We start from the raw sequence: 16,115 nt of genomic DNA on the forward strand, positions 1-16,115 counted from the left end.
TACCAATTAAAAAACAATGATTTTGCATTAAAATAATTGGCAACTGAAATCGCATTTTCAGTGTTTGGAGGAAAAAATATAAACATCCAATCATCAAATTACTTACATCTCTCATTATTTTTACTGCTTCTCTTATTCTTCCTAATTTTCTTGCACACATTGCTAATCTTCTCTTAATATATACCAGTACATTGGTATCTCTTCCTATTTAAAAAGAAAAATGACACAACTATCACTTTGTATTATGACCCACTATTTCATTAACATATTATCCATTAATTAGAAGTAATTATTTGCTTACCCTGGAAGTTTCGATTAAAATTAAATTGTGTCAGAATGGAAGACTATTAATGATTATTGAATTTGGGTGACGAACACTGAATGGGGGGTTCATTATACTGTTCTATTTTTGTATGTTTGAAGTTTTTTATAGTAATAGCTTAAAAAAATCTCTGTCTCTCTCTCTATATATATAATTACTTTTGCCTCTCATAGTAATCCGAGTACATTATATATAAATTAATTAGTGTATACTTGACAAGTGTATTTTAATATTAACATAAAATACATACAATAGGAAAAAATAATTCTGACCCATTATTTTGAGTTTCTGCATAAACAATCTATTATTTTAATATTCTCTATTGTTTTAACTGACAAAAGATGTTCAAAACAAAATTTCCATGGCTAGTGTGAACTTTTGCTCAACAGCTAGTAATTAACGAACTATAAAACTATTTCTAGTAAGAGCTAACACATATTTCTGTAATTATCTCAGAATCGCATTTGAGATTATACAAAGACAAACGGCATGGCTCTTTCACAGATGTAGTTTCATTAGTTCCAGACTGCAAAATTATATATTCCCACAGTTGTGTGCTGTAACAACATACATTAACGAAACATACTGTATACATCAATATTTAGTTTGGAGAGAAAACATTATCCAAATTTTAATTTCCACAAACAAAAGATTTAGAACTTAACTGCTAGCAGATAATGCATTATGTAAACATATTTCAATTTATTGCCCAATATCTGCCAAAATCATTAAACTAAAACCCTCTGGCCACAAAAAAATAGCAGGAAGCAGCAGCACTACAGAGTCTAACATCTTTGGTGGAAGTATCTCAATCCTAACCGAGACAGTGTCCCTAAGAGTGGAAAGAATCTCAGTTGCTTTGGCCCATATGTTCTCCAACATACCAGAGAGAAAAGTCAAAGAAAGAATGGATGCCACGCGTAGAGCTGGATGTTATACTAAAGGGGGCACTTCCTGGCACTATGTGGAAATACATACAGCCTGAAGGGCCCGCCAAATGATGTACTTCTACTATTGCTTGGGGGAAGGGTGAGAATAAACGTAATAGCTGCTTATCATTACTCGAAGGCTCTCCTGAATCTTGGGTATTTTTGAGTTGTGTTTCTCCAATGACCAGCCCAATTCTCACATGAAATAAATTACCTTAAGTTTCAGAGCAGCACATCTCTCAATAACCAGAGCACATCTGTTCCTTCCACAAGCATTCTCTAGTTAATGCCTATTTGTCTTGCTGGCTTGCAGACATCATGAAAAGATTAGTTCTCTCTTATGAAAAGAAGCTAACTTCTAAGTATTAAGGGTTGTTTTTATTATTGTTGTTTTGTGTCTTAAACATAAAAGAGCCAACTGCAGGAGTTAAATAAAAGACAGGTAAAAATCAGTTCAAATTTGCTTACTCAGTTGAGCTTCATGCTGAGGACTTTGGTGCTGGCACTGCTGTGACCGCCTGTAAATTGTTTCCCCTGCCTTGAGTGCCTGTTTAAATAACCTTTCAGCATCTACAATAGTTGTTGCTTCTTCCTCAGCCAGTAGAACGTATGCAGTGGCACAGCTATGAAGAAAGCAAGCAAGGCAATTTTAAGTAAAATGGGAAAGAAGTATTTTCTCTTGGATATGTCCTTTGTTCTGCATCACATTTCCCTACCTTTACCTATACGTTCCATCTCTTGAAGAAGGAAAAAACCCTTCACTCAATATTCTAATGTATTAGGGGCATATTGGTATATTCTTGGTGTGTTTCCACAATTTTTCTCCTTCCCTACTTTTCTTTTCTTCATTTTCTGTCTGCTTTACTTCTATATCTATTCTCTAACTGCTGTCTCATATCTTCCTTTTGTAAAAGGGGGGAAAAATGAGATCTATAAAGAATTACCTAAAAAGTAGTTCAAGGAACCACACACTCTAGTGGTCATGCCTGCTCTTAGCCACTATATACTTTGTAATATCCATCTAACAGGGGCAAGTATGGGAGAGGGTGAAGACTGAGAAGTCCCATGGCCAACCAGGCAGCTTTAACATTTGACTTAGAAATATATCATTCCAGGACTAGCCCTTTTTTCTAACCCTGAGCCTTCCTTCTGCATGCTGCCCCATCCTCTCTTGGACTTAGCCACAATCGTACTGCACCCAAACTGCCTTGGTCTGAATTCTAGTCTTTCCTCCTACGTTGCTGCTCTTACTCATCACACCCAGGCTCACTCCAAGTTTTCTTTCTTCACCCCACTAAAACACAAAGGTTTATCTTTGTATCAATGACATCAAAAGCTGGCTAATAAGGTAAATTTAACTTGTTTGGGGGCAAAAAAGAGAAACAAAAAGTTTCCTTTCCATTCCCAGAAATAGCATTACATATCTTAGTTCTTCTGGAGACAATATCCTAGTTCTGATTATCTGAGCTTGCATTGTCCAGTACCGAAGTCCTTCGCTACATGTAGTTTTTGAATACTTGAAACATGCCTAGTCTGAACTGAGATGTGATGTCAGTGTAAAGTGCATACTGGATTTTGAAGACTTAGAAGACTGTAAAATACTTTAATAGTTTAAGAAATGTATCAATTATATGTTAAAATAATATTTTAATATTTTGAATATAGCTAAATAAAGTATATTCGTTAAATTAATTTCACCTATTTCTTTTTACTTTTTAAATCTGGCTACCAGAAAATTTAAAGTTACATATATGGTTCATGTTCTATTTCTATTGAACAGCGTTTAAGCAAGAAGAGAGAAAATGCTGGCAAAAGTACAAGACCAGGCATGAAACAAAAATGATGGCAAGGGGGAGGTACCTGGGTGGCTCAGTCACTTAAGCATCTGACTCTTGTTTTCAGCTCAGGTCATGATCTCAGGGTCATGAGATGGAGCTGGGCGCTACGCTCAGCAGGGAGCCTGCTTGAGATTCTCTCTGCCCCTCTCCCCTGCCCCTCCCCCATTCACATTCTCTTTCTCTCAAATAAATCTTAAAAAAAAAATGACAGCAAGGTAGCTATCAAACAACTGGGGACAAGGAGCATCTTTTAAATTCAGAAAATGCAAACTGGACCATTTCAGCATCCTTCAAATAGGACACTAAATTGAGCTATATGATAATTTCACTAATCAACAGAGATTTCTCCACTAAAAATATTAGATTTCTCTGAAACATTAGATATATTGCTGTTTTAAACACTAGGCTCCCAAACTGCCATTCTAAACCCAACTCGAATGTTTTTAAATAACAAAATAAAAACATTTTTAAAAGATCTAGATGACTATAAATTGATGCAGTAGAATCAAAATATAAATATTTTAAATGACAATTTAGGGGTGCCTGGGTGGCTCAGTTGTTAAGCATCAGCCTTTGGCTCAGGTCATGATCCCAGCTTTCTGGGATCGAACCCCGCATCAGGCTCCCTGCTCAGCGGGAAGCCTGCTTCTCCCTCTCCCACTCCCCCTGCTTGTGTTCCCTCTCTCACTGCCTCTCTGTCAAATAAATAAAATCTTTATAAAAAAAATTAGTTTAGCTATGTGATAAAAAGAGGTTCTTTCCTCTGAGAGCTTTCCTATATTTGTTCAAAAATATTTTTAATGGAGATGTTAATATAGAAATTAATTTTATCAATATTGAACGAATCTGTTAGGAAGGTTGGTTTTTTTAAACTAAAGTAAAATTCACATAAAATCAGCCATTTTAAAGTATGTCATTCAGGGACTTTTAATATATATACACGGTTCACTCATGTAGCATGGAGCAGTATTTCATTCCTTTTTATGACTAATGCTCCACTGTGTAAATACACCAATTCTGTTTATCCATTCATCATCAGCTGATGGACATCTGAGTTGGTTCCAGTTTGGGGCTATTATAATATTGCTGTGAACACCTGCTTTCAGTACTCTTCAGTACATGCCTAGGTGTGGAACTGCTGGGTCATATGATAGTTCTAATTTTATCTTTTTGAGGAACTGCCACACTGTTTCCACAGTGGCAATACCATTTTACATTCCCATGGGCAGTGTATGAGGGTTCTAATTTCTCCATATTTTTGCAAACACTTGCTATTTTCTGGAGGTGTTTGTTTTTGTTATAACCATCTTATGAAGGCGCATGTCACTGTTGTTTTCATTTTCATTTCCCTAATTATGAATGATGTTGAGCACCTTCTCATGTGTTTATTGGTCATTTATATGTCTGAATCCTTCTTTGAAGAAATGTCTGTTGATCCTTTGTCCATTTTTAATTGGATTATCATTTTGTAATTGAGCTGTAAGAATCTTGATATATTCTGGATACTAGACTTTTACCAAATATGGCTTGCAAATATTTTCTCTCATTCTGTGGGTTGCCTTTTCACTTTCTAGATAGTATCCTTCAATGCACAAAAGCTTTTAGTTTTGATGGAAATCTAACTTATCTAAATTTTTTGTTGTTGCTTTTGCTTTTGGCGTCATATCTAAGAAACCATTGACAAATCCAGTCATAAAAATCTGCCCCTATGTTTTCTTCTAAGAGTTTTATAGTTTTAGCACTTAAATTTAGGTCTTTGATTAATTTTGAATTAATTATGCATGATACGAGGTAAGGGTTGCTTTTGTATATGGCTATCCATTTGCCCAGCATCACTTGATGAAAAGACTATTCCTTCCCCATTGAATGGTCTTGGCACCCTTGTCAAAAACCAATTGACCATAGGGGCTCCTGGATGGCTCAGTCGGTTGGGCATCCAACTCTTGGTTTCAGTTCAGATCATGATCTCAGGGTCGTGAGATGAAGCCCTGCTTCAGGATTCCCCACTCAGTGGGGAGTCTGCTTCTCTCACTCTGCCCTTTCTCTCATTCTTTCACTCACTCTTTCTCTAAAATAAGTAAATGAATCTTTAAAAAAAAAAAAAATCAATTGACCATAAATGCATGGGGTTTTTTCTGGACTCACAACTCGATTCCATCAATCTAGATGTCTGTCTTTATGATTTAATTACTGTAGCTTCATAGTAAGCTTTGAAATCAGGAAATGAGTTCTCCAACTTTGTTCTTTTTCAAGGTCGTTTGACTGTTTGAGGGCTCTTGTAATTCAACGTGAATTTCAGGATCAGCCTGTCCATTTCATAACAATGGCAACTGAAATTTTGATAGGGATTGCATTGAATTTGTAGATCAACTTGAGGAGTGCTGCCATTTTAACAATATTAAGTATTACAATTCATAAACGTGGGATGTCTTTCCATTTATTTAGGTATTCTTTAACTTTTTCAACAATACTTAGTCATTTTTAGTGTACAAGTCTTACACTCCTTGATTAAATTTACCTTTAAGTATTTTAACATTTTTGATGCTATCGTATAATGGAATTGTTTTTTAAATTTCTTTTTTAGGGGAGCCTGGGTGGCTCAGTCGGTTAAGCGTCTGACTTTGGCTTGCGTTGTGATCTCGGGGTCCTGGGATTGAGCCCCACATTGGGTTCCCTGCTCCATGGGGAGCCTGCTTGTCCCTCTCTCTGCCCCCCCATCTCGTGCTCTCTCTCTCTCAAATAAAATCTTCAAAAAAATTTTTTTTCAGACTGTCTACTGCTAGTGTATAGATACATGACAGACAAAGGAAAGACTTGTTTCTGCCATTTTCCTATTTGTTTTCTATATGTCCTATAGACAATAACTTTGTTGAACTCTTTTGCTAGCTCTAATGGGTTTTTTGTGTGGGGATTCTTTGAGATTTTCTATGTGTAAGATCATATAATCTGTGAATAAGGACAATTTTAACTTTTCCTTTCTGATTTGGAAGCCCTTTTCCCTTCTTCTTCTGCCTAATTGTGCTGGCTAGCACTTACAGTACAATGTTAAATAGAAGTGACGAGAAAAGATGTCCTCTTATTCTTGATTTTAGAAAGAAACCTTTCATTCTTTCATCTGTAAATATGTAGTTAGCTGTGGGTTTTTCACAGATGTCCTTTATCAGTTTGAGGAAGTTTCCTTCTATTCCCTTCTTATTTTTCAGTGTTTTTATCATAAAATAGTGTAGGATTTTGTCAAATACCTTTTCTGTATCAATAGAGATGACCATGTGGTTCTTGTTCTTTTTTCTATTAATGTGGTATCTTACATTGACTTCATATTTTAAACCATCCTTGCCTTCTTGGGACAAATCCCACTTGTTCCTGGTATATAATTCTTCTTATATGCTGCTGGATTTGCTGTGCCAATATTTTGTTGAGGATTTTTGCATCTATATTCATAATGGATATTAGTCTATAATTTTTGTTTCTTGTGATGTCTTTGGTTTTGGAATGAGGGTAATACTGGCTTCACAGGATGCATTAGGAAGAGTTACTTCCCTTCTATTTCTTTGAAGAGTTTAAGAAGGACTGGTGTTTATTCTTCTTCTAGTTCTTGGTAGCACTTGCCAGTGAAGGGATCTAGTCCTGGGTTTTCTTTGTTTGGAAGTTTTTAAATTACCGATTCCATCTCTTCACTTGTTATAGATCTACTCAGATTTTTTATTTCTTCTTGAATCAGTTTTGGTAGCATGTTGCTAGAAATTTGTCCATTTTACTTATCTAATTTATAGACATATAATTGTTCATTGTATTCTGCTTTTAATTTCTGTTAAGGTAAGTAGTAATGCTGCCAGTTTCATTCTTAATTTCAGTAATCTGAGTCTTCTTTTTTAATTGGTCAGTCTAGCAAAGTTTGTTAATTCTGATCTTTTTTTTTTTTTAAGATTTTACTTATTTATTTTATTTGACAGAGAGAGCGAGCGAAAGAGCACACAAGCAAGGGGAGCAGCAGAGGGAGAGGGAGAAGCAGGCTTTCCACTGAGCAGGGAGCCTGATGCGGGGCTCGATCCGAGGGCCCTGGGATCATGACCAGAGCCAAAGGCAGACGCCTAACCAACTGAGCCACCCAGACACCCCAATTTTGTTGGTCTTTTAAAAAACCAACCTTTGGTTTCATTGATTCTTTTGTTTTCCTATTCTGTACTTTATCTCACTCTGTTCTTTGTTACTGCCTTCCTTCTGCTTGTAGTTTAGTTGGCTCTTCATTTTCTAGTTTCTTAAGGTATAAATTTAAAGTTATTGATTCGAGATCTTTTTTTATTAATGTGTTTACAGTTTCTGCTTTCTCTGTATCTCATAAGTTTTGGTATGTTGTGCTTTCATTTTCACTCATCCATCCCAAAGTATTTTCTAATTTTTCCTTGTGATTTCTTCTTTGACTCACTGGTTGTTTAAGAGTCTTGCCTAACTTCCACATATCCCAATATTGTGAATTTCCAGATCTCTTTGTGTTTTTGATTTCTAATTTTATTCCACTGTGGTTGAAGTAAATAGTTTGTATAATTTCAATCTTTTGAAATTTACTGAGACTTCTTTATATCATAACATATATCCTAGAGAATGTTCCATGTACACTTGAGAAGGACATGAACTCTACTATTGGATAGAGTGCTATATGGATGTCTGTTAGGTCTAGTTATAGTATTGTTCAAGTCTTTCATTTCATTGTGTATCTTTTGTCTAATTATTCTATCCATTGTTGAAATGGTGTATTGAAGTTTCCAACCATTACTGTTGAACTATTCCTCCATTCAATTCTGTCAGTTTTTGCTTCATTTATTTTGGGTCTCTGTTACTAAGTGCATATAAGTTTATAATCGTTTTATCTTCTTTATGAATTGAACCTCTTTTGTCATTATATAACGTAATTGTCTCATAAAAATTTTGTTGGGGTGTCTGGGTGGCTCAGTCGGTTGAGTGTCCGGCTCTTGATTTCAGCTCAGGTCATGATCTCAGGGTCCTGGGATCAAGCCCTGCATTGGACTCCCTGCTCAGTGGGGAGACTGCTTCTGCCCCTCCCTCCCCATTCATGCTCGCTCACGCTCTTAAATAAAATCTAAAAAAAAAAAAAAAAAGAATCCTTAGTTGACAGTTTTCTTTCAGAATTTTGACTTTGTCATCCCACTGCTCTGGCTTCTGTGGTTTCTGATGAGTACTCAGCTGTTAATCTTATTGAAGATCCTTCACTCATGATGAATTACTTCTCTCTTGCTGCTTTCAGGAATTTCCCCTTTCCTTGGTTTTTGAAAGCTTGATTATAATGCGTATCATTGTAGATTTCTTTGATTATATCTTACTTGAGGTTCACTGAGCTTCTTGATCTTTATTTCCAGATTTCATTCTAAACTTTTTTCCTAGATTTCTTTCTAGATTTCTAAATCCTTATTGGTATTCTCTAGTGGTGAAATATCCTTCACATGACTTCCTTTTGTTCTTTGTACATGGCTTCCTTTACCTCTTTGAGCATATTTAAAACATCTGATTTAAAGTTTTTGTCTGGAAAGTCCAAAGTCTTGAGGACTTCCTTGAAGACAGTCTCCATTCATTTCCTTTCCTTTCTTTGTATGTCTTGTAATTTCTTTGTTTAAAACTGCAAATTTTGAAGATTATGATCAAGCAACTCTAGCAATCAGATTTCCCCTCCTTCCCATGGCTTGTTGTTGCTTGTTGCAGTTATTTGTTTAATGACTCTTCTGAACTAATTTTCTAAAGTTTGTAGTCATTATTATATACGACCAGTGAAAACTCTGCTCCTTTAGCTTATTCATCAGCCAGTGATTTTGATAGACATTGCCTTAAACACCTGGAACCAAAAACAAAGCAAAAAAACCCAAGTCTTTGCAGATTGGCTCTATGTGTGTGTTGGGGCACACTTTCAACAGTCAGTCAGGCAGTTTACAACTCTGCCTTAGCCTTTACTTTCTGTTTGTACAGAACCCGAAATTAAGACAGACATGAGAGCTTAGGGTCTTCTTAAGTCATTTCTGAGCATGTGCCCAAAGTTGGGCATGTATGGGACATCTGAGATTCCTAGGAATATGTGGGAGTTTTTCAATTATTTCCCAAAGTATCTTGTTCCCCAGCCTTTCCTCTCAAGCTTTCTTGTTTGTCTATTGTTTGCCTCAGCTGTTATCCCTTGCCCCAGGGCAGCAGGGACTAATGCATTTGCCTTTAAATGTTTTCAACAAATTCCCCCCCCCCCCGACCCCCCCCAACCTTGTAGCTGTGTCAATGCTGGGAGAGTTCTGAATTAATGCAAATAAAGACAAGACCTTTGAGCTGGTCCTTCAGAGAGCCAACCAGACAGGTCAAAATAAACAAGCACAATTCTTTAAGAATAAGATCCATTCCACTTCCTCTGATAGTAGGAACCTATACCTAGAATGCAGACTTTTGTCTTCAAGGCTGCCACTGAGCAAGGGAGTGGGGGATGGGACCAGTGTAAGTCAAAACACCATAAAGCTCACTTACAGAAATGTTGCTGTTTTTTAAACTGATTTAGCATTTTCTAGGATGCTATAAACTTCTGATTAGTTTCCAGAGTTTCAATAAAGTTGATTCATTGCTTTTAGAGTTCCCTACACTGTGATTTTTGCTCCACCTTGGGAAGGTCTTCTTTATAATGATAATATATCTTAAGGGGTGGGATTGTTGAGGGATACAGGGGACAAGGCTAAATTCACATCATTCAGGAAGCATTCCTTGATTAACCCCAACTGGGGCCATACTTTTACTCTTGGCATTTATTTAGTATCAGATTAATACTTATTGATCTATTCCATTTAAGTACTAGGTTAACTTATGATTTTACATTTTGCCTTTTCAAAATATAGAATTGATACAAAGAGCTATAAAAAATAAATGCTACATTTTACTTATTTTGAATCCTCTTCGCATGCCTCCAATCCCATTAGCAACTGAAGTTCTCAGGACTGAATGAATGCTTTAAATGAATGATTTAAATGAAAAACAAAATTTAAAAAGGTGGCATAAGTATTTTAGTACACTTTAACTATCAAGAATTATCACCAATTAGGTCAGCATTCTCCATTTTAAAAAGTATCTCTAGGATAACTTCTACTCAAAAGCACAGATAAGTTTGTAATTTCAGAAGCAAAGTACAGATGTCTGTGAACACTGCAAAATTTGTCTCTGGTATACAAAAAAAGAAAGGGGACTGCTAATGACTCAAAGTGTCTTAGGAAGAGACAAAAGATAACATGAAATCATTTGCCTGAGTTTTCTTCAAAACTTACTTTCCATATATTTCAAACTTACTCATTGTTTAATTCTAAAGCTTGATAGGCTGCTTTGATTCGAGCTGGAGGATTTCTTTCCCTCCATGCCTTCTGCATAACTGTAGGAAAAATATTTCAAAAAGTAGATGAGATGGTAAACATAAATAATCTTACGCAAAACGTATGAAGAATGAGCTAGGAGAGTAAACAAAGATTTAAATAACATGTTCTTAAACATAAGAAACAAGAAACTGGGGTGTCAGTTCACATTAATCTTATGAGAAATTTACATTAAATTTGGAGGCATCGCACATAAGAAAAACATATTCTTTCTCTGATTTGAGTAACAACATATAAGGTATTTAATCCAGTTAACTGCACCATTATTATACATGAACATTTATATTTCTAAACATGTATTAAAATTGGGTGACATCAAACTACAATCAATATGAAATATTCTAGTTCTTTTATCACTCTGAAAAGGATCTACGGAACTGCTAAAAATATACAAAACACTTAAAAACAAAGTCTTTGTCTAATTAATGATTCAATACAGGAAGAATGTTTGGATTTGCATTTTGTACAAAAAGGTGGAAAAAACCATTAATTTGGAATACAGTACATTTATGGAAAATGTCAGTCTCTACCAACATTCAACAAAAGACTGAATTAAGATCTCTCTAGAGTAACAATATTAGTTTTGCTACCAATTACTGAACCAAAATGAAAATTTCATACTAATAAATACTAAATAAAATTTCATACTAAACAATAAGTTTCTGAAATATTAAACAAACAAATAAACAAAATAAATTCATGAAACTATCTGGCCTAAATCAAGTTTGATAAGAAAAATAGAGAATCTATGAATGTTGCTTTTGGAACAAAAACCTACAACTGTCCAGAAAGAATAATGTGGAAAATGTTTGAGTTTTCCTTTGGAAACAAAATATTAGTCTTGGCTTAGAAAAGAAGACAATATATTCCACTTGTGTAACAAAAATACATTTCTCATATCGAACATGTCACCAGCTGTCTGACAGCTAATGCTTCCTGAACTTGACAAGGTGATGCAAGTCAGCACCCATCTGATAATAACCAGGTAAAGAATAGGGTTTTGCTGAAACATTAAAATATTACATAAAAATAAAGAATAATATTAAACTTGCCAGTTTTAATGATGTGGCTTTCTTCTTTAACTTACATGATTTAACTGAACAAGTCAAATTTGGATACCGAAATCTTTATCAACATTTTAAATGGCTCTTTGGTACTCTAGTCTATTAAATATATATCAAAATTTATTGAAGTAATTCTTTTAAGTTATTTGCACCCAATTTTTTGCTAATTATAGAAATGTTGTAATAACCATCTTTCAACATCTACCTTTGCATACCTGACCAGATATTTCCTTTCTAGAAGTGGAAAGGTTGATTAAAATGTATGCATCTTTTAAAAGATTTTGGATATAGACTCCCAAACTCTCCTCAATAAGATTGTATTAATTTACATTCTTTCAGGCAGTGGAGGAGAGTGACTGTTTCCCTACTTAGCAACACTGAATAGTATCAATCTTTGCTAATTTAATACATGGAAACTATCTCATCTTCATTTGCATTTCTTTCTTTTTCACTAAGGTCATCTGATCCACCTTTAAGCATTTTTTCTTATTCTTAGGTTTTCAACTGCTCTATCCAGACTTTCAAGATTAATCCTCATAACTAATTCAGTTCCAAGCCAAAGGGGAAAGGGGAAATAAAGTACAAGAAGAAAAATTTGTATTTCTTTCTAAAACAAGGCTTAGAATAATTAAAAGGAAAATGCTGATTTAGTATTCAGTTGTCCTTTTTTTTTTTTTTTTTAAATGCAAAAAGGTGGTTTTATTAAAGCACAGGGACAGGACCCATGGGCAGAAAGAGCTGCCCAACTGTCCTCTTTAAGAGCTCTTGATATGCTTAAAAAACAATACAAGCGATTAGCAATTCAATCAAATTTATCTATTTTTTTAAGTTAAATAATATTCCAATATACTATCAGTCAGAAAAGAGAACAGCCAATCTCAAGATCAGGGGTTGTAAATGTCGATGCCTACAAAGACCAAGCAGAAAACATAAATGTGTAAACGAAAAGCATGTGCACTACCTAAAGGAGGGAGTCACAGCTTGGGTCTGATTATTGCGAGGCGGACAGACAGGTCCAGTTTTGCCATATTTTCCAGCTTCTAAAAAGTGTAAATCTAGGTTTAAATGTCAAATCTCCTGATTGTTAAGTGTTGAAGAGAAAATACCAGGAAAACAAATAATTCAAAAAACACTGCTGGTTGGGGTGCCTGTCTGGCTCAGTTGGTAGAGCATGAAACTCTTGATGTCAAGGTTGTGAGTTCGAACCCCACACTGGGTGTAGAGATTACTTAAAAATAAAATCTTAAAAAAAACCAAAGACAGATCACTGCTGGCTGGCCCTGAAGATAATTTGTTTTCTACCTTAAATAAATAAATCAATAGGTTGAGAACAGAATCTACTAACTTAGTAACTGATGACAATTCATCAAGAGAAATTTGTCACATCACATATATATGTACACATTTTTTAATATAAAACTACAGATATAAATCATTACCTTTATGCGAGTGTCTGAAAAGATCAATAAGGATCAATTCATAGATAGAGTGTGTCTTTGAGCTCAGTATTTACCTAGGATTATGCATACCTCTAGAAGTACATGAAACTTTGCAAGGACCAAAATAGCATGCGTGGTTTTGAGAGAACCAATTTATAAAGTCTCAGCTTTATATGACTCTTTCCTAGAACTGATCTACTTGAAGGATGTTCCTCTGATTGGTCTATCCATCATGCTAGTTTCTCTTTCCTACCCAACATCTGCTTCCCCACTCCCCAAAAGATATATTCCCTTCCTCTACTTTACAGAAAAAAACTTACTTCTCACCCATCCTGAATGTTTCTAAGGTGCACTCCCTAGAGTGTAAAAATCTCCAAGTGCCCAAAGGACAATTTCAAGTTTGGGTTTCAGGGCAGCCATTTTTTGTCAAGGCACCTACAACAGGAATTCCTTTTACTTAACAGTGAAGCTTGGCATTAGAAATAAGAGTATTCAGGCCCCTGGATGCTCTGAATTCAAGTACGTTGCAGTATGGGGAGGGAGTGATAACAATTTTTATCAGTTCCACTTATCAGCGCCCCTCCCCCCTTACTATCAAAGAATGTGTTGCTCCTAAGGGAAGGTCCCCTCACAGCAAGGCAAAGGGGGTGCTAGTAAAGGATAATAAAGGTGGTGGAATCTTATTTGGCCAAGTGATAGGCTCTAGGAAAAGCTCCAAGAATTATCTGTCTTTCTATCTTAGTATCTAAATTAGGAAGAGAAATGGTTGTCATAGGGATGCATGTTAACATGTTTATTTGACTTGAAAAATGAAGTCAGACTTTTCTGTCAGAAAGTCGGACTGATCTGGTTGATAGAACTGACAATGAGAACTCAACCAGCCAACTAGGTTATATGGAGAACATTTTCTAAAGCTGAGAAAGCCAAATGTGTAGCTCCAAGGATTTGACAAAAATATAACTAAAGTACATGATACCATTTAGAACCTTATGATCAAAGGAAATTAAAATTTTTAAAAATTGACACAAAAAAATTTTATTGTGAAACAGCATGTGTGATAAATAAAAGACTCTCAAGGACATAATAATTTTAATAAAATAACATAAAGGTGTGAAATGGATGAGTTCAAGAAGCAGAACGACTTACATAAAATTTACTGCTGCTAAAGAGTATTCATTAATGTCTTTTTCAATGGATAATGGTGGGTATCAAGTAATTAGATTTCTTGAGATACATTCAAATACAGGGTATTCTAGTTTTATTTTTAACTATGCTAAAAATCATATTCTTTGCAATTATTTAATCTTATGATGTCAAGTTAAAAATGTTTGAAAGGATACATAGTTTTTCAAAATTCCTTTAAGAGACTGTGAACAAAAATGTTTTAAGAGCACGCCTTTAGTGGATAGCCATGGTCGCTTATTTGAAAAGCCCACCAATGTCTGCAATTCTGCTTGTGATAAAGAGGTGAAGAAATTTCTAGAGTTACTTTTAGAGTCAACTTTAGTCCTTAAAGTTAACATAACATACTAATTTCCATTTCCGTTATTTCCCCAACCCAACGCTTTTGCCATTAATATAAACACTAAGCATATAAACATAAAGCAATTCCTTTTTCTCCTCTTTGCAACTAAACCCCTTTATGTAACCATTCCAAAGATCCTTGGATTTCCTGCTATCATCTACCCTCAGTACATTTAGTCCAACAGATATAGATCACAATTCACTTCAATGCTAGAAAACTGGTTACTTTTCAGACCCCTCATGGTGATTTTCTTTTGCATATCACTAGAGTGAGTAGAAGGAGTAGACCTGAATTAAGAGTCAGACCTGAATTTGAAGTCCATCTTTATCGTTTATTACCTAGGTTACTTAGGGCATATTACTTGATTTGCCTTTGCCTGTCTGCCTCCCTTCCTTCCTTCTTTCCTTTCTTCCATCTATCCTTCCTTCCTTTCTTTTTTCCATTCCTTTATTTCTGGGGCTGATAAAAGTACCTATCTCATAAGATGGGAAGATTAAATCAGTACAATTACATAAATTGCTTTGAACAGTGCTTGGTGCATAGTAAGTGCTATACACTTACTATTTACACTTTATTAGTGAAATCGCTTAAGAGATCTGTGACACCAAGGTCATTCACTGATACTTTCATCAAAGAATAAATATTAATATTTACAGTATGCCAGGCAATGTGCTAGATGATAAGGATTCAAAGACGATGAGGAGAATATCGTCCCTGCTTTCCAAAGTTTCCCACCCTATTAGGGAAGATAAACATTAAAACTACATGATAAAATTAACAAGTAAATGTTTGTGGTTGAATAAATTAACTAGAATTGTTTCAATGAGGCTTGGACTAAGTACTGTGGAACTACAAAGAAGAAAGTGTTTAACTCTGGAGTTCCCAGAGAAGGGTTCCTGGAGAATGTGACTTTTAATTTGGATCTTGAAGGATAAAAGCAGGAAGCATAAAAGTAGGAGGATAGATAAGAAAGGAGAGGGCAAAGTAAAAGAACAGTGATAAAGATCTGTCTTTAACCATGTATTTAAGAGTCTCGATACTATCTTCCATAGACCAAACTGGGTATACTGTTCTCTGCATGAGCAGTTACTGTATTTGATCTGAAAGGTTTTTTAAGTAATAAAAGAAGCAATTTCACATTTTTATAAAGTACTTTAAATTCTTTATAAGAAGGATAGGTAGTGAAACAACCTAGTTTACATTCATATTTAGTTTCAATTTAATCTGGGTCTCTTATCCATGATGCAAACAACCTCAAGCCAAATAACTTTGTATATTATAATAAGTAACTCCAAAGAATTTTTAAAATAATTTTCATCACCACTAGTAACCCCATGAACAGATATGACACATACCTGTGTCTGAAGGACGTAAAAAGTCTGTGTCACAGGTGAAAAAGGTCTGATGGTCCTGAGCGGACAAATTCATGTCACAGTATGTAAGTGGCTCTTTACCAGTCACCCAAGTGTATCTTTACCAAAACACAAGAAAATAGGTAAATTGAACATGAGAGCCTCCACCTACTAAAACAGACAGTATTAAAAATGCAAAAATATACTGCTACAAATTCTATTTCAGGATGTTTTAAAAGCTTATTA

The 16,115-nt window shown here is 35.0% G+C and overlaps 1 protein-coding gene across 4 annotated transcripts in view; it reads right to left on the bottom strand.

Annotated features, from left to right (window-relative positions):
• Positions 1-16,115, bottom strand: part of ST7L (suppression of tumorigenicity 7 like) — a 73,814-nt gene that overhangs the window by 46,834 nt on the left and 10,865 nt on the right. For all 4 annotated transcript variants that reach the window (XM_045801497.2, XM_087866172.1, XM_045801496.2 and 1 more), the window contains exons 5-8: positions 15,873-15,988; positions 10,410-10,488; positions 1,720-1,874; positions 107-204 (exon numbers count right to left, since the gene is read on the bottom strand). In XM_045801497.2, coding sequence (XP_045657453.1) covers positions 107-204; positions 1,720-1,874; positions 10,410-10,488; positions 15,873-15,988 — 448 coding nt within the window. The remainder of the gene's footprint in view (positions 1-106; positions 205-1,719; positions 1,875-10,409; positions 10,489-15,872; positions 15,989-16,115) is intronic.

This window comes from Ursus americanus, chromosome 12 (genome assembly GCF_024610735.1).
Source record: "Ursus americanus isolate L20-20 chromosome 12, mUrsAme1.1.p, whole genome shotgun sequence".
Taxonomy (NCBI): Eukaryota; Metazoa; Chordata; class Mammalia; order Carnivora; family Ursidae; genus Ursus; species Ursus americanus.